This window comes from Epargyreus clarus, unplaced genomic scaffold (genome assembly GCF_041222505.1).
Source record: "Epargyreus clarus isolate Ecla_fem2 unplaced genomic scaffold, WU_Ecla_fem_2.2 ptg000015l, whole genome shotgun sequence".
Lineage (NCBI taxonomy): Eukaryota > Metazoa > Arthropoda > Insecta > Lepidoptera > Hesperiidae > Epargyreus > Epargyreus clarus.
This window is the reverse complement of record NW_027332223.1, coordinates 5,672,974-5,700,366: the sequence shown is the minus strand read 5'-3', so window position 1 is coordinate 5,700,366 and position 27,393 is coordinate 5,672,974. Positions and strand designations below refer to the sequence as shown.

The 27,393-nt window shown below is 34.0% G+C and overlaps 2 protein-coding genes across 3 annotated transcripts in view; both read left to right on the top strand.

The window, feature by feature from the left end:
* The window catches only part of LOC140747686 (tyrosine-protein kinase transmembrane receptor Ror), a 48,358-nt gene extending 39,235 nt beyond the window's left edge, over positions 1 to 9,123 (top strand). Inside the window, exons 2-8 of one of the 2 annotated variants that reach the window (XM_073080223.1) lie at positions 2,805 to 2,889; positions 3,223 to 3,366; positions 3,632 to 3,756; positions 5,090 to 5,299; positions 6,449 to 6,611; positions 6,921 to 7,079; positions 7,282 to 9,123. In XM_073080223.1, coding sequence (XP_072936324.1) covers positions 2,805 to 2,889; positions 3,223 to 3,366; positions 3,632 to 3,756; positions 5,090 to 5,299; positions 6,449 to 6,611; positions 6,921 to 7,079; positions 7,282 to 8,054 — 1,659 coding nt within the window. In that variant the 3' untranslated portion in view covers positions 8,055 to 9,123. Of the gene's footprint in view, positions 1 to 2,804; positions 2,890 to 3,222; positions 3,367 to 3,631; positions 3,757 to 5,089; positions 5,300 to 6,394; positions 6,612 to 6,920; positions 7,080 to 7,281 lie in introns of both variants that reach the window. The other variant, XM_073080222.1, reaches the window with a different exon arrangement.
* Positions 9,124 to 10,488: 1,365 nt separating this feature from the next.
* Ziz (dedicator of cytokinesis protein Ziz) overlaps positions 10,489 to 27,393 on the top strand; it is a 42,782-nt gene continuing 25,877 nt past the window's right edge. The window contains exons 1-24 of the mRNA XM_073080211.1: positions 10,489 to 10,708; positions 12,950 to 13,069; positions 13,967 to 14,139; positions 16,253 to 16,547; positions 17,540 to 17,711; positions 18,053 to 18,260; positions 18,544 to 18,847; positions 19,116 to 19,333; positions 19,571 to 19,761; positions 20,021 to 20,265; positions 20,553 to 20,752; positions 20,897 to 21,017; positions 21,357 to 21,629; positions 21,828 to 21,944; positions 22,162 to 22,344; positions 22,516 to 22,653; positions 22,777 to 22,972; positions 23,222 to 23,292; positions 23,964 to 24,123; positions 24,537 to 24,776; positions 25,148 to 25,268; positions 25,649 to 25,792; positions 26,183 to 26,397; positions 26,641 to 26,874. Coding sequence (XP_072936312.1) covers positions 10,661 to 10,708; positions 12,950 to 13,069; positions 13,967 to 14,139; positions 16,253 to 16,547; positions 17,540 to 17,711; positions 18,053 to 18,260; positions 18,544 to 18,847; positions 19,116 to 19,333; positions 19,571 to 19,761; positions 20,021 to 20,265; positions 20,553 to 20,752; positions 20,897 to 21,017; positions 21,357 to 21,629; positions 21,828 to 21,944; positions 22,162 to 22,344; positions 22,516 to 22,653; positions 22,777 to 22,972; positions 23,222 to 23,292; positions 23,964 to 24,123; positions 24,537 to 24,776; positions 25,148 to 25,268; positions 25,649 to 25,792; positions 26,183 to 26,397; positions 26,641 to 26,874 — 4,387 coding nt within the window. The 5' untranslated portion in view covers positions 10,489 to 10,660. The remainder of the gene's footprint in view (positions 10,709 to 12,949; positions 13,070 to 13,966; positions 14,140 to 16,252; positions 16,548 to 17,539; positions 17,712 to 18,052; positions 18,261 to 18,543; positions 18,848 to 19,115; positions 19,334 to 19,570; positions 19,762 to 20,020; positions 20,266 to 20,552; positions 20,753 to 20,896; positions 21,018 to 21,356; positions 21,630 to 21,827; positions 21,945 to 22,161; positions 22,345 to 22,515; positions 22,654 to 22,776; positions 22,973 to 23,221; positions 23,293 to 23,963; positions 24,124 to 24,536; positions 24,777 to 25,147; positions 25,269 to 25,648; positions 25,793 to 26,182; positions 26,398 to 26,640; positions 26,875 to 27,393) is intronic.

The window sequence follows — 27,393 nt, the reverse complement described above, 5'->3', positions numbered from 1 at the left end:
AAATCTTAAAGGTAAGTGAAGGGTCCCAATTCACTCTTGGCCAGCGCGTTAGATTAAAAACCGAACTCCGGACTCTGGAAGGAGAGCCGCATCCAGTAGGTTTACGTCTTTTTTAAATTCAGTCTTTACGCCATTTTTAAAGTAAATAAAATCGAAATAAGCTTAATGACTGGCTCTAACTTGTCCCTATGTTGTTGTTTGTTATTGCTTTTAATTGACCATGCACGCAAATTTAATTTGCGTATGTAAACTGCACAAATTCCAATTTCATTTCATTTCGAACGCGAACCGGCAAAATTCAAGAAATCGACATGTGATGCTTAACAACGACGAACACAAAATTGGCATAATAGAGCAAAAACGTATACTTACCTACTTTCAAGAAATCACTCCTAATATAAATCTTATAATTAGAACTTCTATTTATAAGATTTATATTATATTAGCAATATCTAAGTATTTTAGCATGAAAACTACTCAAAAACCCATTTTAGATTTTCTGTTTAATTTGCTGTTAGCGTATATGCCTTGCTTGGGTTATTGTGTTTATATTTATACTTTGTTTTCATAATGAGATCACATCAATAACTTTCAGTAACATATATATATTTAGATAACTTTACTGACACTGTATTTTTGACGTGACATGAAGACGGAACTTAAATTCGCATTCGTATCGTGTGAAATTTTATTTTTAGCAATGATGAAAAGTCATAACTCTAATCGATAAATTTAACGCCACTGGTTTCATTCTAATGTAACCAATATTATACAAACAAATTTTATATTTATCTTTAACTTTATTAGTAGATAAATTCCAATAAGTTTTCTATGTACAAAAGTCATGAATTAAAAAGTTCAGCTTATATAGCTGTAAAGAAGTAATTATTCAAAAATAGACAATTACAAAAAATAGAGCTCTTTTAACCGACTTCCCAAAGGAAGAGAGGTTATCTATTCGTCGCGTATATTTTTTTTTTTACATTTTGAATTATTTTAAACATTTTATAACAACCTTGACTACTACATTATTAAAAAGACATATCGAAGGTAAATAACACTTCGATAACATTTCTATGAATATAGCTATTTTTGTAGGTAAATAAGAAACAGTAAATTACTCTATCCTTAAAAAAGTCCAAAACATCCGCATAACTTTGTTTTTATTATATCATAAATATAGCCTGTAAAACGGACGTAAACTGTGAATTTATATCAACAACTCGGTTATGTATATGATATTATTGATTTATTGTAACCTCAAGCAGCATCTGAGTGCGGCCGGCTCACGATAAGGTGTCCAAAATAACTGCGTCGAGCATCTTCGACGTTCCTGAGATAACACACTCACTACCACCGTACTGCGTTTATATTGTTTTTAAGAAAAGTACCGTTTAATGAATGATGATGTATTGCGACCAATGTACATGTTTTTGAGGCTTGTGAATTGTGTGTAAATTGAATTTGTAACTATAGATAAACATATCAAACCTCAAATTAAATAAATAGAAAAGTATTTAAAAATATGTAAGTAGTTACTTATAGACATGAGAAATTTATTCGGTAATTTATAAATGATAAAGTGTGGTAGTATAGATGGATGTAATAATTCAATTTCACGATAATTGTAAGAAGATACGAACTTTCTTTATTGTAATTAAAATTGAGTAAGTACCTACATTAGACCAAATTATTAAATAAATTTCATTAAATTAACGCACGTATAATTTATGAAGAGATTAATTAACAACAATAAACCGTAACGTACCAGTATACCGTATACCTTACACAGAAATTTAGTTTATTTGCGTTACAAATAGACGAGACGAGCTTTATTATTTGAAACTGCTTCTAGATATTATACGAGTATCTTATAAATAATATTCCTTAAGTACTATGAGATTAAGTAATAATTATTTCCTTGGAATTTCTGTTAAGGTCCTATATTGATGGAAGAATCAGTATGGTTTGAGCATGTCGCCCTAGTAGCTCAATACCTCCTTTCCTACTTGTACCGTAATGCAACTTTAATGTTTCGATTGAAATGTACGAGTGCCGATTCACTCACATAAAATATTGTGATAACCTTGATTGACATCAGGTAGAGTCCTATCAGGTAGAGAAATTCTACGGTAGTGTTTGTTATATTAATCTGCAAACATATCATTTTTTTCAGATTATTTCCTTGCTAATTAATCTTTTAAAAATATTCTGGCGTGAAGTGTATTGTGACTTTGTGACATTATTAGGTAGGTACCTTATGTACCTATTGTTGGCATACTCCTATCTAGATGGTAATTAATAGGTTACCTCTCAGCACGCGTATGTTAATCATCATTAAAATGTATTCTAATTTACGGTAAGACTCCTGTTTAAGCACTGTTTGGTATGAGAAACGAGTAGCGGGAAGTCCTAGAATAATTATTTCTCGGTCTTATACATCATAATGAAGTGTACGCAGCACACAGGATGATTAACATCATCACGAGGGTTTTGTTTTTCTGCTCTCAGTACAAAAACTGATTATGTGGTTTATACTTATAACATTAAAATAATCACAGCCAGTCCACATGGTCTCACTATTGTTTCAGTACTTTAGTAGAGGATTTGTGTGTAATTTACATGTGGACTAATAACGGTAGTCATAAATAGGACTGGTCCGAGGTGTCGGAATACTTCCTACGTAGTTATAATGTCTGAGAAACCAAAAAATGTATTAAAATATTTTCTCTTTTTGTATAAACAAATGTGTAATAAGACAAAGAAATGACAATAAAAATAATTAAGGTGTTTTACTTTTTTAGCCTCTCCGCCAAAAATCACTGAAGTTGGCAAGGGTCGCGCGAGAAGAAGCTAGGCCAAAGCAAGCGTCTACGCAAAAACCAGCAAGTAATTACTTTTTACGTAACATTAAGTAAATCAATATTTTAGTATCACTTCACTTTGATGAAAATATAAACGAACAAACCATGTCGCATCTATATTATTTTTTGCTTAAAATAGTACTATTTATTACAAAACAGTATTATTTAAAACATGTCAGGCAAATGCTTTGTGTACTCGTATATACCTCAAATGTACCGATCCATCTGTAATTAAGTTGACATCTAGCCTAATTTATAATTGGTTAGAAGTATCTAATAGCTATTATTACTTAATATAATTTCCTTTCTATGTCTTATAAAATCCTTTAATAATAACCCGTTTATTAATTTTTGACAGTAAATTTTATAAGCGGAAGTTGCGAATCATCGTCATGTGGGGCAGAAGCGGCCTGCATACAACACAACGCCACCGGACACTACTGCGTATGTACCTCCAACGCAGAGCCTCCCAAAGACGGGGCTACTTGTCCCCGAAGTACAGGTAACGCTATTTACATAGCTACATTACTATACAATTAATAATGCCTTGTCTAGGCACCAACTCGTTTAAGAAAGTCGTTTCTATGTTGAAGAACGGGAAGGTTCATTGAAAACTCACTTAAATATTTCTTGTCTTTTACAGAAGTTTGTAACGCATTTAGATAATTTCTAATCTCCTTGTAGGCATATCAAAGATCATTTTTTATTCTGCATGTACCAGTCAAAGGATAATGATCTTATTAAAATTGGACCTTATCAATTTGCAGTACCGCTAACACCAAAGGCGATCCACAACGTGCGACCGCCACTGACGCCGAAAGAGATCCATAATGGTCGATCGCCTCCGACGTCGATAGGATCCGCCGATACACTGTTACCACCCACCGCTCAAGTAAGACCAACTAGTCATCTACGCTCTACTTCATACACTTTTTTTCATATTGAACTTATTTATTAACTCTACAGTATAACAATATTTAACGCCCCTTATCCAGCTTACACTCGTAAATCTCCTGCTCTTTGCAGAGAGATACTGATGTTCAATGCTAGATTATTTTAGTTTATTTAAAATATTCTTCTAGTTACACAGGGGCCAATGAAATGGTTAATATACCGAAGCAATAAATATAGTAATAAGAAAATGTAAATAAATGAGTATTCAATCAGACCAAATCTTCCAACGAGTATGATAGAACTGAAAACTTTCCTGGAAAATTAACCAAAATGTTAATATTTTTACTTTCTTTGATGAGTCTGATGAGTGTATTGATTTTATATACTACGTACTAAGCGTGGGACGATGGTTGGGATTGAACATAAAATCAGTGTTTTTCCATCCTGATAAATATTCATGATAGATAAACACTGATAACAACCCAAATTTAGAGATGGGCCTCTTCATTTTTACGAGTATTTTGTACTATTTGGCAAATTACGTGCAAAAAGAATACAAAGTAGGTATAAGTAATGAACAGAAAATTGTTTCCGACTGATGTTCGAAATTCTGCCATAATTATATAGAAAAATGATTGTTTTTTTTAAATCTTAAAGATATGAAACAAAAATTAAAGAATATTGATAGACATACAAAATACAAAAAGGTGTTTCATGGTTTTGTCTTGCCTACATGTAAAGAAGTTATTTTTGATTATTACAAAGCTCGTCATAAAGAACAAAGAAAACCGATCGATTTAATTTAAAAAAAATATCATGACTATTTTATCCTTTGCCTACTGTAGGTATTGAATAATGATGATGATGATGTTGACAGTTATAATATACTTAGTTACTTATAAGCATCGTAGAAATCATACATCTTGATTGTTTTAAGTTTAGATAGTACCTAATTATAAAGTTAAATACTACTTAATTTGTAATATTTCAATATATGTTTAATATGGGTTTCACAAAGGTGTATTTTTTTTTATAATTTTGAAGGAGCGAATGAGCTCACAGTCTACCTGTTAAATGACTACTACCGCCCATGGACATATATAATCAAGGCATATTGTAATAGTAAGATAAAGTAAGGTATAGTTTACGTTATATTAAACCACTATAATTACCTTTATGTAGGTATAACTATATCTAAATTTAAGTTATAACACCTGACATATTTATCTGCTTCAAATATACATTTATCTATTATCCTTTTTTCATAAAATAACATGAATTATAATAAAAAAATATTATCTTATTTCTAACTTGTGTCGATTTATTTCTAGGTACCAAATGAGGGAGTCGTTAGTAGTGAAATTTATGCAGAAGCAACAGCAGGAAGTGACACTGCTGTAGTAGGAAATGGAGGTGGAGAAAACGCCCAGATTATAATGAGCATAGCATTATTGGGCAGCGTATTTCTACTAGTATTGGTCTCAGTTGCCATATTCTACATCAAAAGACGGATTTGCGTTGTTGATGGTAAAGTGAAACCGGTAAGTAAACAATTAGATGAATCAGCTTTAATATATAACGTTTTACATTACGTACATTCACCGGAACTTAAAATATATGTACCCGCATTACGTTCAGATTTCCACAATTATGGCAAGAAATCGCAAATGATTACAGTAATTTTAATAATTCATTGCGTTCTCGAAAATGTAATTTAAACTAATAGTTTTACTACTTAATAGTTTGATTGTTTTTAATTTAAAATGTAAGGTAAATAGATAAATGTGCACTTGGATATTTAAATAATACTTTTTAAATAAATATATTTTTTTAAAGATACAAAATTATGAAGAGATCTTAGAAGTTTATGCTTTAACAATGCTCATATCACCCATATTACAATAAATGCATATTACGTCGGCATGCAGTCTATCCTCTATTGACAATTGACATACGAAACGCGCATCCTTTGTAAATTAAATGAAACGCAATCCATGATGTCATTGACTGGCGGGTCATGCAAATCCATGGGCAAACCATATTTTGTAAGCGGGGTTTAATGCTCAAACACTGTGCTAACAAAATATCAAACATTGGTCTTGTAAGTTGTAACTATGCCTATTCTGTTCTGAATTATTTCATAAATATGTACTTGAAAAATACACATACATATATGTTTAAAATAAATAAAAATAATAAATTAATGTAAAGAAAGAGTGCCTACTGACTACTGAGATTTTTTTTATTCAGATTCGTCTACTACCATTTAAGTAGGTACAGTAATATATCATTTTAAAGTGTCTGACAGTAGTCTTTCTTTCATTTGGTTTTAGTCCACCCTAATATTTTGAGACTTAAACCTCTTAGGGGTTAGTAATGTTAAAGTTCGGGACCTCACATTTTAAAATTAATCGTACACATCCAAATAATAAATAAATAGCACTGACACATACTGTGTCTGCATTAAAATAATGTTTAAAAACTAAATTAAGTCATTTTTCATAGTAACATTAAATAGGTAACATTTTGGGGCTGTCATGCACAGGCAGAAAAAATACTCGTCAGCAGCAGTCTTGTCACAATGCATGTTTCATGTGCTTCCGGGTCGTTTTGCTTAGTATGCGTTATGTTTATAGCGCGTACGACCTGGAGAACCTCTGCTTGCTGAACGGTATATAACGAACCCGCAGTACGGCGTGTGTGGAGCGGGCACGATCGGGACTCCGGGGACTATGCCAGGTTCTGCCGACCCCAACATTGACGCCAACGAGCCCCAGGTCACCCTATTAGACAGAAACGCATTGACTTTTCTGGAAGAAGTTGGCGAAGGATGTTTTGGGAAAGTGTTTAAAGGTTAGTCGTAGATCGTAACTATATTGCATTTTCTTTGTATTTCATTATCATCTACCTAATCAAAATTATTTAAAAACGCTTATATCGTTTAACGACAACGAAGGTCCTGATAGGTAAATATAGATGTATTATTATATCAAGGATAAAGCTTTTTGTTACCTGACAATACATTTTTAGCGTGAATTTTGTTTAAAAGTGAATTCGATTACATATTATTTAATCCAAAAAATAATTTATATGTCAAAGTATATTCAGATACGAACTGAATCGAAAAATCTATATTTGAAGTGGTATGTTTACTTTCAACAGGGGTTTTACGAAACACCACGGGAGAGCAGGTGGTCGCTATCAAAGTGTTGAAAGAAAGCGCCGGACGCAGCGCCGAGGACGATTTCGTGAGGGAAGTCTCCATCATGTCGGCTTTCCGGCATCCAAATATTTTAGCCCTCATTGGAGTCGTGTACAGAGGTAATCAGATAATTACTCCCTTTTTATTTTTATTTTTTATGGTCTTTCTACCGTCCATACACATTTAATTTCATAACATATTCAATATAATCGTAAGCGAAGGGGTTCTTAAAATAGAAGACATAAAAGACATTTTTTCCTTTATACTTGACCTACTAAAGTTAATTCCTACTTATATATCTATATTGTTTGTCTTTTTCAGACGATATCAGCGCGAGTCCGTGGATGGTTTTCGAATACATGGAATGGGGTGATTTAGCAGGCGTACTACGAGGATCACGAGGAGGTGGTAAGCCTGGACCCAGTTTGGACGAACCAGCATTACTACGAGTGGCATTACAAGTTGCCCGTGGAATGCAATATCTTGCTTCACGGCATTTTGTTCACCGAGATCTTGCTGCTAGAAATTGTCTAGTCGGTGCCCAATTAGCTGTAAAAATTGCTGACTTTGGCATGTCGCGCGATGTATACACATGCGACTATTATAAGATGGGCGGTGAACGACCAATGCCGGTGCGCTGGATGCCCCCCGAAAGCATCGTCTACGCACGTTTCACCCATGAATCAGATGTCTGGTCGTACGGTGTAGTACTGTGGGAAATTTACAGTCGCGGAAAACAGCCATTTTACGGCTGCAACAACGACGGCGCTACAAAACGAATCTTGCAAGGAATCTTATTGGTACCACCCGAGGATTGTCCTCGCTTTGCATGTGAGTTAATGCGAGCATGTTGGGAGACCGATCCTAGGGAAAGAATCGGCTTTGACGAAATATGTAGAAAGTTAGAAGTGGCTGAAGCTGCTGATACGTCTTTTACGCAAACTCGGCTGCCACGACCACCGCCGCCTCCGCAAGATTCAACAGGCTACTTGATTCCCAAGATAACACCGTGTGTTGACTACTTGAAACCAATCCCAGATCCAGATCCCGATTCTGATTACAGCGACGACGAAATTGAAGAGGAGTATACTTGACGACCAGCATTTGCGTTGGCTTCACAATACGTGCCGCGCTCTTCGCCTTCGACGTCCGCGGGCAGAACGGCATTTACATTCCTGTCACGGAGTAGAACAGACCAATTTGAGTGTTAATGAAATAATATATCATTTTCAAGACTATATGGAAATAAAAGATCTAGAATCCCACTATAAAATACTCAGTTACTTAGTGTGATATTTTCATAATAAGATTAATAAGTATGTAATTAATATAATAGTAGGTATTTTTTTAAGTATTGTAATATATGTTACCTACTTTTTCGTACCTAACTCAAAACAATGAGTAATTGATTGAGTAATTTATAAAGATAATAATTATCTTTCGTGCCATAAATTATTGTACCAAATATCTAAATTGTTACAAATTACAGAAAATTTATATAACGCTGTTACATTTATATAATTTTAAGAACATAATCAGACATACTCGTATTTTATACATACTGCCATACCTATAAGTAAAATATAATCAAGTAATGTCCAAGATCTGAGTCCTTATATTAGGATATTTGCATTATCTATAAAAATACCAATGTCGTCTTAATAACAAAAATGACTTCTGTATTATGTGTATAAGACTCCACGATTACATAAAACAAATATTTATATTGTTTATATAAGACGTACAAGTAACCGCAACTATGTAGTTCATATTCGCATAATCTAGGTTTTATATAAGAAATGTGGACTGAGGTAGAGTTTATAATAATTAGTTAATATGTACCTACCTCAACCGTTGTGTCTGACTGTACTATATTACCTGTAATGTTTTATTAATAACAATCACAATAACGAACTAATTACATAAGTTAAACTTGATATAAGTTATGTTTCATGTATAGCTTAAAATTTCTTCTAACATTGACGGACAAAATATTATACCGATTGTTGGAAAGAAACCAAAGTATGGTCGTCGTTGGCATTGCATGTAAATTCTATATATAATTGTGTATATGTACCTACTTTAGTCAAATTATTGAACATAGCTCTTTAATAAATATTATATTATAAGTGTATTGTATATGTCTTCGTACGAAAGTGACTGCAACTCTGTTGCAAATATGTTTTCCGTTCCTAAACAAGAATATCTATCCATAATATTGTACGCCTGTGGATTAGTATTTCCCGGACACCCTACATAGAAAAGGAAAATGCGTATGAAAACTCATTAACATGCTTGTCAGACCAACAGTGCTTAACCATAAAAGTGGAATCACCAAAAACGTTCACACTTGGTGCCTCTTTGGTCATTTATTTGGGGCAAGCATTTCTCAATCCCCAAGCCTTTTGTGGGTATTGCACCGTACACCCACAACACTTCGTGTTCCAGGACCCACATAAATGCCAGAACTCCGATATTAACTCATTACAAACTTCTTAGTAGTCTGCGCCGCTATCATAAATCCAACTTTAACAGTTTGAAAATTAATGGGATGATTATTGAAGTTAATAGTCGGATGCATCAGCATTCGATCACTCAGATACCTACCGCTGATTATAAAACAATAACCGTAGAATGTAATTAATAAACTCACTGAATTACTGAATGTAACATGAAATAACTTTAAATTAATGAATGTTGTGTAAAAAACCTAGAAAAATTTATTGTTGAAAGTATTGGTTGGTGTATTAAATGTATCGGAGATTAATTACATGAATCGATTTAATATGTTGTTTTAATTTATACTAACTATTTTTTACAAAACAGTAAATAACTTGGCAAAGAGTGTAACAAAAAATAAATAACAATAATAAGCAAAAACTACTTAAATGATATTGAACTTAAAAATTTACATACTGCTGTAGATATTTTTCTTATTTTTGGTACTAGAATACAAAAACTAGTAAATAATTATGTTATACCACATTATACGTACCTATTGTATAAGTATAACGCAAACTCAATAAGCAAATTATCAATAATCATGCTTTCAGTTTTATAAAACGAATTTACGCGCTCTTATCTAGTTTGTTATTTTAAAAGTAAACGACATCTGGACAGGGTAAAGGTAAGTTGTAGCATTCTACCAAGTTAATAATAAATGTCATAACATACAGAAAAGGACATTTACAATTAAAATATAATATGTATGAATATACTCTAGTCGTTAAATAAGTTAGGCAAATACTGAAATACAGTATTTCCTATTTTAAAATAATATTTTGGCTTGCAAATAAATTTAGTCGCCCAAACACCCACGTGAGACGCCATGGCCAATCCTGATGTAGGCGGGCAACCGTCTATATACAATACAAGAAATAGTACGATATGACATAAGTGGAATAGATTTGTACTCACATTAAATATTTTCTTATCTGTTTATATTGTCTATGTATATACAATTTTGTCTCTTTGTCAATGTTGTTGTAAGTAGTCTGTGCTTGTCATTCTTCGTTTATTAACGTCAAGCCGTCAATGCCATCATTTCTGACAAGTTTTATTCGCATTCATTCACCTCGAACGCAGAATTTTCGGCGTTTTGTATTATGACTGCAAATTGACGTGTTCAAAATGTAAATAAGTTGTAGCAGAAATTAAAATAATTTGTGAATTCGTTGGGTGAACGTTTTTATCAGCTAAAATGCCTCCAGTGAATTCTAAAAGTAAGAAGAATGGCGCCGAATATGAGGTAAGTGTTTATTTAGAACAAGCTTTTGCATTATTTATTTAAAGCTTTCTATTTGTTAAAAATCTTAATTTTCTTTACATAAGCCGCTACAGGTTCTTGTGCATTTCGTTGTTTAAAAAAATGGTCTACTATTCCGCTATACTGAGACACCTTTCAACTTGTGGTTAAATCGGGAAATCCCAACCCTTTGATGTGTAAGAAACATTTTTCATAAAATTTATATTTGACTTAAATTTATATCTAATCACGATAATATTTAATAATATTTGACAATATTATTTTCAATGCTGTTTTTTTTCTTTTGCTAAATTGATGTGAATTTGTACATTTAAAAACTATATGTGCATAATTACATATTAAAATAATAAAGGTCGATTTGAGTAAAATCTATACAAGAAATATCAAGCATTTATGTATCAATGTCGAAATTATTTTGTTTAAAAACCCCATAAGGGCATGGTTGTCTATTTGTATAATTCTCTACCTAATCCATTAGAGTTAAAGTGTACTTCTAATAAGAAATTTGTAAACACATAATGAGTTCCTACCACCACCAGATGCTTTGTTATGAATGCTTTCTTCACATATTAAATATTTTTTTTATTTCATCCAAGTGGAAAATACTAATTAAATGAACTAAATTCTTTTCTATGATATAAAATCAAAAGTTGTAAGTGGATGATCTTAAATCCAAAGAATCTGAACATATCGCATGCTGTTTGTTATGTGATAGTATACAATCACTTGAGTATAAGCCACTTAATGTTACTTGTTTCCTAATCCCTTATAATACTTCCCATTAACTTATTTAAAATTAAATGTAGGGACTATTAACAATATCAATATAATATGATATTGAAATAACATTAACCTATTTCTACCAAATTCTTAGCACTTAGGCCATTCTATGCACCTTTGAGTACAACTATACCTTGAAATATTCCACTATTCTTATTCTTAATAATGCAATCCTACCTACAATTGTAAAATCTCAAGAATTTTATTTTGTTCCGATACTTGGTGTGTTTATTTGAAAATGAACATTTATTTTCTTATGTAAGTGAGTTGTACTCTTTTAGAAAATAAATATCTTAAACCATACAATATGAAGAAAATCCAAAGTGTGTATTTCCTTATAAAGTACTTATTATTTGTCAAATAATAAGTAATTGAAGGTGGTAGAACCCTTTGTGGTTCGACTCTGGCGGCACCACCGCCACACCTATTTCTACCTAATAACTGCAGTGTTAGGTGCTGCTGTGTTCCGGTTTGAAGGGTGTGGTAAGGGAGAAAGACTTTTCCGAGGCATTCCAGCTTAGTCCTCAGGGGTAGCAGCGCATATGTGGCCGACCTCAGGTAGGAATATCTAATCCTATCTGGGGTTTATTACAGATGTCCATGGGCGGCAGTAGCCACTTACCATCAGGTGGACTGCATGCTCGTCTGCTACTGCTAAAAAAAAAAAAAGAAAAAATCTAAAAACAAATGACAAAAAGTTAAAAAGTGAAATTTGAACCCTGATAGAGATCAGAAGTATAGTTATAGAGATTATTAGTACTACTATTACTACTGCTACAAAAGTTACACTGCTATCACTGGGTAATTATTGCTTATTATGCTATAACATAATGTTATTTAATATAGCTCAAACAAATAGCCATTAGTATGAGGCCATTAGACAATATGCATGCATATTTACATAACATTAGCTGTTCCGTTGTTAAACAGTGGCCACAAGGTTAAATAAAACATTAAGCCTCATTATCCATGTCATCCTCTCCTTTCAGAACTAAACTATTGCCTTTTAATCTTTATGTTTATCGCTATTTTCATGCAATTTATTGCTAATAATTATTATCCGTCATAAATTCACTATGAACGATACACATGAACAATATAAACTGTTTTGTTTGTATTAAAGTTATTCCAAGTCCCATTTTCATAACTGTAATGTAATGATGAAATATGATTTATCCTACTAAGTATCATAAGGCTTATGCATTAAGATTTCTTGTGTCCTCAACCCCCCTTGTAATATATTTATCTTTTCTGTGTTTTGTTTGCTTATGCATTGACTTGAGCTAATGCTCAATAATCTATTATAGTAATAAGGAATTTATTTTTTTTTTCCATATTTTGTTGTCTTATTTAATTCTATAAGTTCTGTTCTTAGGACTGTTCTTGTGAGGTGTGAGGTTGACATGCCTATCCACCTTGTAAACTAAAAATTTTATTTTACAGAACATTGCAAGTAATAAATGTACAATATTAGACTTTGAAAGATACATCCAAGAGAATAAAACATTACTGCTGAATGATCCACTCAGAGACATTCTTCTGTACCCTTCGGATGATGTTTCTGTAAGTATATAATGAGTTTGTTTCCATACATATTAAAATTGTAACCATGTATAAATAATAATTCCCATTTGTAAGTAAATTAAAGGAAGGATTAGAATTATCAATCTAATTCTACATGTGTACATTGAGGAAAAAAGGACTTTTGGATACTTATTGTCCCACTCTATATACAGTTGTACACACCTATACACAATGTGGTTTGTCATGTTTTTTATGTGAATGGGAATTTAATAATTCTCTTGAAAATTGGATGTTTCTAGGTATATACCAAATGTTGTATAAGGAAAAACCTTTATGTTTTAATGGAAACTGCCTTCTAATTAAATGTATCACTAATACCATAAACAATATATTATATTAGAATTGTTTCATTCTATACATACTGTTTATTAAAATATTATATTCTAATAATTCCTTTGTTTTGAAGTGAAACTTTTCTAGTAGTGCCGTGAGTGGGCAAAAAAGCATTGTTTGTTTTGGAAATGGTTATCCTGGGATCCTGGGACACATTGAAGGTGGTAGAACCCTTTGTGGTTCGACTTCGGCGCCACCACCACCACACCTTTTTCTGCCTCATAACAGCAGTGTTATGCGCTGCTGTGTTCCGTTTTGAAGGGTGTGGTAAGGGAGATATACTTTTCCGAGGCGTTCCAGCTTAGTCCTCAAGGGTAGCGGCGCATCTGTGGCCGACCTCAGGTAGGAATATCTAATCCTATCTGGGATTGATAACAGATGTCCATAGGCGGCAGTAGCCACTTACCATCAGGTGGACTACATGCTCGTTTGCTACTCCTATATTATAAAAAAAAATACTTTATACCAAAAATTAAATACTTAACTATTATCAATTTATAAATATGATATGATTGATACATGCCCTTTTTTCAATAATATTAGAGTGTGGTACTCCCTCGACGCTGGAGAACAGTCACGACAGCTGTTCCTGATGTAAGGACAGCAGCGTCATGTCCACTGCTGACCAGACAAGCTTTGCTCAGCTATGCCTCTAGCTGGAACCTTGTACATTACAAATACAGCGGATATTCTGGGACTTGTCACAACTTGCCGAGGTATGTAATTTGCACCAATTTCCTTCTGAATACCATACCATACTTCTGAATTAAAAAGTACAAACCAAGAAAGCGCAACTGTGGCGCAACCATGTAATAATTATAATTTATAATTAAAGAACTAATTAAAGAACTTTGTTTTGGCAAGGTAAAATGATCTATGCTTTGTTTAGTATCGACTTTAGCACATACAAAATACACCTTCACTTATGAAGGTATTTGAGGGAGTATTATTAATTACAGCGCTAACCATAATATGAAACATTTGCACTGTTTGCATCAAATCCCAATCAAATTAGCTCGTTAACAACATTAACATACTTTTCACGGTCTGTGGAGTGTAACGTTTAACACTGATACAGATTTTGAAGTTTTGAAGGTTATACATACAACGTATCTAATTCATATATTTTTGTGTCATTTCCGTGTTTCTGCCATAACAGGAAAAGCATAATGTACGTAAGCACGCCTGTGAATGAATAAAGTTTATTGTTATTGCTTACTTTGTAACAATCATTTAAATTTATACTTTAAGCCAAAGGTTCAGTTATACATAACATAATCATAAATATCAATAATTACAAATTTTTCTTTCCGATTAGATCTATGCATCTGGTACTACGCTTCTAATATATTAAGTTATGATTAAAAATAACAATAAATAAATTATAAAAGGCTCCTGATGCTCCTGGGTGATTATAACACCAAAGCTGCCGGCATTACTACTGTGCTACCATATATTTATAATATATCCTTCATATTACATTACATTATTCTTCATGTTTAGAAAATTAAGAAGATATTGAAAGATATTTAAAATGTACCTACAATCGATACTTTTTAGTTTAAAATTAAATATCGTTATCGAAAACGCCGGAAGTTTAGTATAATGTGTAGGACCTTCCCATTATTGTTAGTCAGTGACTTAGTGATAACGCATAACTAAGCAGCGACTGAAATAGGAATGTGTAATCGTACTCTATATGAGACATAATATTATGAGTATTAAAATATATTATGGTAAACATCCATACATATTGCTTGGTGTATGGTACGTGTATATAAATGTGCTAGTATCACATGCAACGGGTGGGTATTATAATGACGTCCGAACTCCGAATTCATCATACTTATTACATGTAGGTACCTAATAAATTAACAAAACGCCTTCTAAACCTATGGTGATTTATTTATGTTGAAAATAAATTTATATAGAAACTATACTGAATAAACATAGTTTACCTATTATAATTTTACTAGATTAAGAGCATGAGTCGTATCAACATAGTCCTCGGCAACAAATCTTTGATCGATATCGAGTAAAACACCTAATAAGAGTCAGTTGCAAATGCAAACAAAGTTGTAGCTGCAAAGCAGTGAGTAGCACTGACCACCTGAAGAGTTGCATACTTGTTTGCTGTTTCCATTACATAAAATACTTTGAGTATGAAAAATAAAATCTAAACTCTTGCTTCCCTTGACCTTTTAGTTGCATAAACAAGATCCTTGTGAGTTCACACTTCATACACACTCGGTTTGCATAGACAAACAGCAAAGGTTAAATGTCGCGTCTAGGGATTAAAACAATCGTTATATAAACTATGTTTAGTGTACCTATATCTATACTAATATTATAAAGAGGAAAACTTTGTTTGTTTGATTGTAATGAATAGGCTCAAAAACTACTGGACCGATTTTAAAATTCTGTCACCATTCGAAAGCTACGTTAACCACGAGCAACATAGACTATATTTTATATGAAATATATTTGATAAATATATTTTGAGGCGGTACAAAGTTTGCCGTGTCAGCTAGTATTAACTAAATGTATAATGTGGGTGACATTTGGATTACAACATCACCTTTTAACACACTTTTATTATCTATCTCTCAGATGAATGAATTTTACTTATCAAAAATCTATCTGGTTGTTTTATAATAGTTATGAAATATTATTATATCAATGGACGGTAATGACCACTTAATTTTGGAGAATTCTATGCGTGCTCATTTACTAGATGTATCGAAAAAAATTGTAACATTTGGGCGACCTGTCGCAAAGTCGGTCCTTTAAAACTATAATACTTACATTATGTTTTTATGATACTAATAGGCCGATATACAATAAGCTACCCGAGGAAGTATACGACATCGACGCTGAAATCGAAAACGATGAAGCTCAAGCCGCTAAAGTGGATATCGGTACGAAGGAGGGATACCTGCTCAAAGGTCCCGAAATTGGCTCAGATAGAATATTTAGCAATCTCGCATCGAAGTCTTTTAAGAAACGATATTGCTCAATGGTTAAAGAAGCCGATGGAACGTACATACTCGAAGTGTACAAGGATGATAAGAAAACTGACACAAAGCTCACTATTGTTATGGATTTCTGCTCCGATGTTGTTAAGGTAATACTAATTTATTTACTTATCAACAGTTACTATTCCATACGTACTACTTTACACAGGGACCATCAGAACAGTAAAGTATATATACATCAATATGACATCAACATACATAATGAATTAATGATATACATCAGAATAGGTCATAATCCATTACTCTGTCCTAGGATGAATAGGTAGCCTTCACACACTTATGATAGGCATATAGGTCTAGGGATTAAAATATCTTAGGCATATAGGTGTACTCACAGATAAAATTCAGAAATCTGCTTGCCTAGGATTCGAACCCGGACTTCTGGAATAGGTTCGAGGCCCAGATTAAATATGCTGTCAATACATTAATTTGATTTAAAACATTTATTGACAAATTGCGTTGTACAAAACATACTTCATGAATTCACTGATAGCCCTAACAATAACTGTACTGTAGTTATGTTGAAATTTACGAATATATAGGTTATTATCCTGGTTATCTAATCAGTATACGCTCTTCTTATAAATACATGCCTTTATCTAAGGGACACGAAATCGAAGTGGACTTCACAAATGTAGGGCAAATTTTAATAAGTTTCGCGGTAAATATTATTTCGAAATCAGCTTTATTTAATATGAACCATTATGAACCATAAACTCAATTTGAGCGGAATATTTCGAATTCAATATTTCAAATAACTAAGTCTCATTCTCAAAATAGCTGCAGTATCGAAATAATTACTTGACGACATTAGTGTCAAGCTCTGCTGTGTTCTTATTTGGAGTGTAAGGGAGACACTTATTTGAAACGTTACAACTTAGTTCTCAAGGAAGAAATTCTTCTGTGGCCGACCATAGGTATCACACCTCCAATCCTATTTGGGTTGTTCACACATGTCTGGGCGGCAGTAGCCACCTACTAGAAGATTGAAAGCCCTTTGCTACTCCTATATTATAAGAAAAATCTGTTTAATATTATATTCCTTGTAGAAATATGTAAGTATTTTATATTTCTACTCTAGAACGCAAAGCGCGGACGGTTTTGTTTTGAGCTGCGTATGTCCGGCAACAAGGGGTATACATTTTCGGCAGACAATGAAGACGAAATGAATGATTGGATCAATGCATTTAAAGCGGCGTTAAAGAAAAATCAGGATCAGGAAATTCATCAAAATGACGAAGTTTTAGATAAAGGTGGGCTTTCACATTTTTTTAATAAAATTATTAAGTCTTGTGTGTGAGATTTTTTTTTATCAAATATGTATTATGCATATCTTTAAAATATAATCTTATGATTATATTGTGCATTTCTAATGAAATACACAGTATAATGGTAATCCTTTTATGAGTAATTTATTTATGAAGCGTTTCCAACAAATCTAAGTACTTGTTGTCTAAACATGCGGTGGTATAGTTTTACGTGGAAGTCTTGAATACTTAAAACGCAATTCTCTTCTATACCTGATTCATTTGTGCGGTATTTAAACGTAGCTTATTTATAAATACTTTACTTTTATTACCATAATTATTTATAGATTCAGATATTTCCCTCACCGCCGAACCCCCACCCCCGACATACGGAACGCTGAAAGGATTAGAGCAGAGCATGAACCCGCTACTAATGCGATACTCCCGTGAAACCGACATGTCCATAGCGGCGGCTCGGAGCGAGTGCCGCTCGAATATCTTCAGTATGCCGTACAAACGGGCGCCCTCGCCTGAACCTCAGTTAGAACCATTCAAGTAAGTTTCGAGAAGATTGTGGAATAGTTTAATATGACACATTTTATGAATATATTTTATGAATGCATACAATTGGAACAATTTGACACAATTAAATCAGAATTTGTTACTTTATTGATGAGAATTTGACAAAGATATAGGTACGTGTCAATTTATTTAACAAAAAATACAGTTTGTTTGAGAATTTCCTCCTTTTTGGAAGTCTGTTACACGTGTCTATTTTTTTTAACAAAATAGTACTACATTACTTCCCGATGAAATGAATTACATTTGTATGTTACAGGGAACATTTTGGCCAAAGAATTTTGCTCAAATGCGAAAGCTTAAAGTTTAGGTTACAAGCGCCGATAGATGGCGACAAGGAGCTATTGTGCCAAGTGGAGCCGTACTTCACGTCTCTAGCTCTTTACGACGCCCGGAGTGGCAGAAAGCTCACTGAAAACTTCCATTTCGACCTCAACCACGCCGCGGTTAAGGATCTAGTCAAGGAAACAGAGTGCACAAAGTCATTAGTTGAAAACTTTAGCTGCGATGTTAAGTTAGACGTTAAACAGATATCCGATGAGTGGTTTCGATCAAAGAGACAGGTGAGAATATAAAAAATATTCTTTTATGCACAAAATGCGAATTGTTACTCAATTATATGTCTAAAAAGCATTCTTTAAATGTATATTTAAAGAGGAATAATTTTAATGAGAATAATAATTTATAATTACCACAATATTTTAGTGACAATATAAACTGACCGTAATAAACAACACTCTTTAACCAAATAACTCTAGCTACTCTAGCTAATGAAAATAATCAATTACTAATTAATTAAAATCAATAATTGTTCATATTTTTCTCACATAGGTTGTATTGTCAGTGAACAATCCACACCCTGACCTATTTTTAGTAGTAAGAATTGATAAAATACTCCAAGGGCACGTTAGTCAAGTGCTAGAGCCCTATCTGAAAGCTACGAAGGACCCGCGTTTAGGGCTGAAAGTTCACAAAACAGTGCAAGCTTATGCTAACCGCGTGGGTAACTATAGGATGCCATTCGCGTGGGCGGCCAAGCCATTATTCAAGTAAGTAATTAAAAAAACTTCTTATAATATGTACAAATTTGAAGTCAATACACCTACTACTTTTCTCGAGTACTGCAGACAGTAGACACTAAGATACGAAAGCTAAATTTTCATATGTAAATAATATCTTTTCTAACTACTACTACTTATTACACATACCTAACTGACGATTGATAACCTCTTTCCTTTAGGCAAGACCTTGTCCCATTGAATTTACTCGTTATTTTTTATCAACAGATTATACAGCAATGACTTAGATGCCACTCCCGAGTTTCCAGCCATATACCGGCAAGAACCAAATAAGATGTCAGATGATGATTTAATAAAGATTTTGTCCGATTTCCGCAAACCGGATAAATTGGCGAAACTGACTGTGATACCCGGGTGGCTTAGCGTTAATATACAACAGAGTAACGAGCAGATCCAAAGTATGTTCTTATTATATATTTGTTTAAAATATCCTACGTAAATTATTCTATAAAGTTTTCCAAATAATAAAAATGCAATTTTATCCTCATTTAAACCTCACATGTCAATAATATTAATTATATACGACTTTACCCGATTTCTCTCGGTCAAGGAGGATACCTTATCTCTACTGAATTGTAAATAACGGACCTGCTCAATCACAATCAATTCTGATATACATTATTAATTATCATTTTAAACTTCATATTAAATTTTCAGATTGCATGACAAGCGCTTACGCAGCTCTCAAGCCCTTCCCCCTCCCCCCCGCGTCGCCGCTCACGCTGGAGCTAGCGACTCTCAACGTGGAGGCCGAACAACCGTACGCTGCGTTTGTACACCACTTGTACGTGCGACCACTCTCCTTGAACTTCGAGTCGCAGAAAATGTTCGCCAGGGCCAGGAATATTGCATGTTCGATCGAGTTAAGGGACTGTGATAGCGGGGATAATAAACCTATGCAGGTAATTAATTATAAGAGAATATACTTATACTACTACTATATACTACTATACTGTGTCCATTTTCTCAAGCAAAAAAGTGCGTTAAGTAATTCTAAAATTATCAGAAGTGTGATTTTTGTAACTTGTAAACAACCTCAGTAAATACAACTAAATACACATACTATATTTGGTAGTAGTTAGTAGTATTAAAGGATACAAAGTATTGTTGTAAATGATAAATTGTCATATTACTACTAATTGGCTAATAATTACATCAACTATCTTAAATAAAAAAGCATGATTTCTAGGTAATATATGGACGCACTGGGATGACGACGCAGTACCGTTGCTCTGTTCTACATCACAACGCGAATCCGACCTGGTGTGACGAGGCGAAGGTTCGCCTACCCGCTACCATCACTTCTCAACACCATTTGCTTTTCACCTTCCATCACATCTCCTGCGATCTCGCCAAGAAGAATGATACAAATGTTGAGACTTGTATAGGGTGAGTTTATAGAAATACTTTGAAATCTTTGAACATTTCGATTAAGTGATGGGATTGGAATAAACATAAACTTAATCTTGTATTTATCTATTTTAAAACTATAAAAATATTTAATGAAGTCTTATATTTTGATTGTTATTTCAGTTACGCTTGGGTGCCTTTATTGAAGAGTGATAAATTGGTCGACGAGATAGTTAGTTTGCCCATAGCGACGCACTTGCCTTCTGGATATCTATCAATCCAGCCACTTGGACTTGGAAAAGGAGTAAGTAGATCGTAACTGCCCCAAAAAAAAAACAATAAAATGCCTATGTTACGAAATTGACATATTTATAAATGCTTCTTTAATTATTGGTTATCTTCAGGTCATATGATAAACAACTTTCTTATATATTTAGCCTAAGGTAGAATAGAACGATTTTAACTCGTTTTGGGGGTCATTTTCACACACATTCAAGACAAAATATAATTCATCATTTCTATGTTTTCGAATTGAAGTTTTCTGACAAATCCATAATATGAATGAATGAAATGAATGACAATTACCTCATGCGGGTTGACATTTGTCTTCATCATTTATCACAATATCTTAATCTTTACACAGAATTCCGGCCCAGAAGTAGTATGGGTAGAGGGCGAGAAACAGCTGTTCCGTTGTCAGCTGGTGTTAGATTCCACGGTGGCCACTCGCGACGTGCACCTCCACAACCTGTTCAGTCAGATCGAGCGGCTCATGAAGACAGACTCGCCTGCGACTTCTCCCTCGCCCCCACCCTGGAACGACGTATGCAATGCGCTCAAAGCTGCTCATGCTATCAACCTGAGTTCGCTCGTGGCTTTCCTGCCGACGATACTTAATCAGCTGTTCGAGTTGATGGTAAGTTGCATATTACATTCATATAATTTGCTGTAAGCATCGTACATTCGTTCCTTAGTACGTATTATTATATATTATTAAATTGTGTGACGTGTCAATTGGGCACATACTATATTAGTTACGTTGAGCACTTTATATTAGGTGGCGGTGGTGGTGAATATTACTTTTCTATGTTTAATGTTTTTAAAATCTTTGCAGACTTTCGAAAAAGGATATACAGTTGACATTGGACATCAAATTGTAAAGTTGATTGTGCACTTTGTTCACCTAATACATGATTACGGACGAAAGGACTTGCTGGACAGTTATGTGAAGGTAACCCCCTATATTTTTATTATATAATAGTGTTGGATGCATGTTACGTATATTGAAATACATTTCCTTGATATTTGCCTCACAAACGTTACTAAGGAATAATAATCTATAACCAATTTTTGCCTGCCAAACTTCGAAATTTCATAATTTTTCTAGATAATTAAGGTACTAATTTGATCTCAGTAAATATAACGACTAAATCAAATATTATTTTCAGTATGTATTCAACTGCGTGGAGTTCAAACTACACACAGTACTGATGGCGCCACTTTATCGCTTCGTTGACCCCAACCAACAAGACTTTTTATTGGGACACAAGTTTATGCAATATTCCAGCTTCTTCTTCGATATTGTCATCAAGAGCATGGCCCAATACCTCATCAACACTGGTAGGATTAAAGTAAGTTAAATCGAAAATGTATTGACCTCATTATGACAATACCATTCTCTTATAATATTTCTCTTAGCAGACATTCTCAGACCTAAATTAAACAATGATACTAAAATATGATAGATTTAATCGCCTAAAAACATTAATTACGATTTTAATATATTTCTTCTTCTATTCTAGATGTCTCGCCACGAAAGATTCCACTCTGATCTCCTAGAAAATATTGACAGATTAGTCACGATTGTTGAGCCGTCCTATATCTTACAACAGCCAATTCAAACCTACGTTTTCAACAAAAATCTTGCCTTGTTCCTCAAAGTAAGTTTCGTTGTTACATTTCTTATTAATTAATCTATTTATTTCAGCCGTTCGATCTTTAGACTCCTCTGTATCTACTATTATTCTATTTCTCATGTAAACTATTTATGTTATCTTTTTCAGTCATGCCTATCATTCATGGATCGAGGTTTCATCTTCCGTCAAATCAAAAAATATCTGGAAAAATTCAAAACATGCGATCCAAAGGTTTTATTCGATTTCAAGTTCACATTCCTACAAACAATCTGTTCCCACGAACATTTTGTATCATTCAACCTTCCTCTACAAGCAAACAAATTAAACAGAGACAGTGATGAAGGTTAGTTTTTTTTTTCCGTACTTAATATTGACTGTATTATAAAGCCAGTTTGTTTTATCTTACTTTCACACAACACAGAAATATTATTCCAATTATCATTCTTAAGGCTTTAATTGCCAAAATATCTGTACTAAGAATAATCAATTTAGGTGGTAAGTCTTGGATGATACTAGTTTATATAATTCATTGTGTTTCTTTTTTGTTAAGTATTTATATTGTCTTATTGTATGCTAATTTTCTGTTTATTAGATCCCGCCAAATTGAAGCTTACGGAAGATTTCACAATGAGACATTTTCTCGCTGGCACTTTGCTGAAGCAGGTATGATTTGTTTTTATAGTTAAGAATAAAAAATGCTTGGTTTTGAACAAGTCATTGTCTTTGGACCTTGACATAAAAATAATATGTCGGTTTATTTACCTTTTACCAAAATATACTATAATCAACCAGTTATCATAATTTAGTATACATTATATTCACACAATACTGGCAAGGCAGTGTTATTACTATGTGACGACCTGTATGTGTGTACGAACCTGTGTTTGGCGATTTATATTACTTACACAATATTTAATTTGTTTTACGAATATCATCATCCTATTTGCCCACACATAAATCGGTTTAAGTTTTAATATAATCAGTGATAGGCTAATGGTTAAGAAACTCCGCCTCTCGATCGAGGGGTCCTAGGTTCAAATCCTAGGCACGCACCTCTGATTGTTCAAAGTAATGTGCGTATTAGAAATTAATTATCACTTGCTTAAACGGTGAAGGAAAACACCGTGAGGAAAGTTGCACACCGGAGAGATTTATAAAAAAAATCTCAAAGGTTACCAATACGCACTTGGCCAGCGTGGTGGACAATGGCCTAATCCTTCTCATTCTGAGAGGTGACTCGTGCCCAGCAGTGGGACAATAATGGGTTAATGATAAAGTTTTAACCACGTCACCATACCCATGTATCATAGCTAACATAATCTCGGTGCCCCCAGGTGGAGCAGTCTTTGCGCGAGGCGCCGCAGAAGCGCCGCAGCGCGCTGGCGGCGCTGCGCGCGCTGCTGACGAAGCACGAGCACGACGACCGCTACCGCACGCGCCAGGCGCGCGCCCGCCTCGCGCACCTGTACGCGCCCTGGCTCACCATCGTACTCGGTGAGGCTTTATTTTTATTCAACTTAAGTGGTAAACGGACTTGTAGTCTGCGGGCACGGCCATCCTTGAACATCAAAAGTTAACTCCAGGTGGAATTAGAGTCCTAGTTAAAGTAGATCACTCTTCTGATACTAAACCTAACTCAAAAGTTCGATAGTAAGTATGCTAAGAAAAAATTTCTGCTGGTAAGTGGTAAGAGTATATTATTATGTTTGTAGTTGTGTTACACCTGCGCGCAAGAACTTCAGAGCGGACTAGAAATTTGGCGCGAAGTATACCTATGTTTTTATGTATTTGGGTTATGTTTATTGTACTGTTAAAAATAAAGTATAATGGATATGATCCCTATAAATCGTTAAAAATCTCTTTTATTCGTTTAATATTTCTATAATAAAAGAGACTTTATATTACAGATAACGCACACAGACTAGTTACAAAAAGCCTAGCTAGTCCTGTGATAGAAAATGGGCACGACAAAGTAGACGGTGACGCGACTAGCAACCCCGTACTAAATAGTACCCAAAAGGAAGTAGTCTCAGCGAACAGCACGCCTCGAAGAAACCGGCTCACGTTGCATTTCGACCATACACCAGTAAGAAACTCCGCACACTTCAAAGACCCGCCCACTATTAGTAACCAAATGTACGGAAAAGGTAAGTGCTACAATATTATTGTCTTTGTATGGTTGAGGTGTTAACGCCCTGAGTGATTGTTCATTAATTATTACAATAGATTCGGGGATAATCAAGCACGTAATAATTTAAAGAATATTTGGAAATGTTTAATATTTGTTTTTGACATAATTATAATTATGTTTTTATACAGTAGCATTTAACTCTAGATAGTATAATAATTTAACTAATAATATTTGTAACTGAATTTTAAAAGAAAAGATTGATGGCTAATAAATAATTGTTTTTATCAGATATTACATGCTTGAATCATCGTGGGTTACGCGTCTCAATTTGTAAGTTAATATTGTTGTGGCGTCTGTGGTTGTTACAGCGATATTGTATGTTTGTAGATAACACAAATAACATATCACAGAGCTCTTTAGAGTCTGTGTCAACAATGTCAGGTGGAGACTCGTTGCCTAGGAACTCTACGCGGTTGGATCTCAGCGAAATAGGCGATCAAGTGAACAGGTAAACAATATATCTTAGAAAGAATGAAGAAGCAAAATGAAACTTTAGCTTAAACTAATTTATTACATTCTTTTTATACAATAAAAAAATTACAAGCTCGCCAGAATGTAACATAAATAAATCACATGAAATGTTACTTCATATGCAAATAATGCTTTAAAATGATCTCAATCTTTTACAGAAGTTAACGAAGTAACACATTATTCAAGTGTGTAAAATGTGACCTTGCTGCGTCGTTCTAAATTTCATATTTCAGTTTACCTATTATTTATCTTACTTAATATTGTAATTCATACTATCAGGCTTTTGGTATGTCGGTAAAGTGACCCTTAGTTGGTGAGTAGTCCTTATGACTATAACACGATGTCTTTGATGTCCAGGTTCGGTGTGATGTCAGCGGAGGAGGTCCGCGACGTGTTGTTGTGCTTCCTGTTCGTGCTGAAGTACTTGGACGAGGAGCGGCTGGTGGAGTGGTGGCGCACCCACTCGCCCGCCCAGCAGCAGGCCTTCTTCAACGTTCTAGAGTTAGTTCATTTAGCACTTGCTTTGTTTTGATTTTTTTATTCAATCGTATCGGTTGTGGCCGAAATAAACTATGAATGTGTGGTTACAGCATAAATTAGAACAACAAAGTTTCGTAATTATGTAGTGTATGAAGAAAATTATCTATATGTGTTTAAGTTATTTGTCATAAGAAGTAAATTACGCTATCGTAATTATGGTAAGATAAGACCTGCATTTACATCTTTAAATCCCGAAATATTAACATTCCAAATTCATATAATGCTTGACTTCTTTTTATTTGCAAAAGCTTTTATGGCAAAATATTTAAACCGGAAAAACTCTGTTTAGTAAAAAAACGTTTGAACGACTTTTAATGATGATAATGACATAATATTCAATATTATTTTTAGAATATGCGCCGAACAATTCCAGTACATTGGAAGAAAGAAAATTTTGACTGAACGAGTTCCTACGCCAGACCAAAATGGCAAACAAAAACCAGTGAAAGCCAGAACCTTGCCGGCTAGGATGAGTCCACCGGACTTCTCGAAGGAACCTCCAATTATTGTCGAAAAGAATAATACTGTTAATAGAGAAAATCTAGTAGCTACTACTGTTACGACAGGTAATATTATATTATTCTTCTCCTACTCAATTTTTTCTCTACTCTATAAAATTAAGTGTGTTTGTTTGTCTGTTTGTTTGTTAAAAGTAATCAATTGTTATTTATGGTTAGATGACGGCACGTTTCTTGCTCATTCTGCCTAAAACTGCCTTAACATTCCTCATTGCCCCAATTATTATATACTATAATTTCAGTTTACATTGTTCTAAACTTGTGTTCTGATAGAAGTTTAATATTTTCTAGAATTAGAAGCGATAGAACACGCAGTATTATCCGCTGGATGCCTGGCTACAGAAGTCGGTCTGAACATCATAGACCGCGCGTGTCTGTTCATGAAGAACGTAGGAGCTGCTGAAGGGATAGCCGCCAAACCATACGTGAGACTGCTCCAGTTGCCTCAAAGCGAAACGCTGTACAAGCATCTGTTTGCAGCGCTCAGAGCATACATAAATCAGTTCTCGGAAACATTGTTTGAAGGTAATGGTTGTTATAAATTTACTTTAAGATTTAAGAAAAATAATTTTCTCTATACCAGTTAATTACAGCATACTATGTTTTCTGTGATGTATTGTTAGTAATAGCCCACAATACACTAATTCCTCTTATTGCGGATATTTTAGAAAGCCATTAAGGGATTCGATCCAAGCATAGCAATATTATCCCTACTTTGGTAATGAATATGTATAACCGAGTGGAAAGAATACGCCAGAATTTCAACATCTGGGGAAGACTTCAACGTACTATTCATGAATGACATGTACTTATCAATCTGCTGCCTTTGCCTTCTTCCTACAAAATGAAGAAAATCGTAATAGAGATTTTTTTATATTTATACCTAACAATAATGCAGATGGGTTACCTGGTGGAAAGCAGTCATCTTCGCCTATGGATATTTGCAACACCAGAAGAGTCGCTAATGCATCGCCGGCTTTGAAGGAGAGCTCTTTTTGCACCTATCTTAAAGAGCCCCATGTCATAGTACTCGAGAAGTACTTC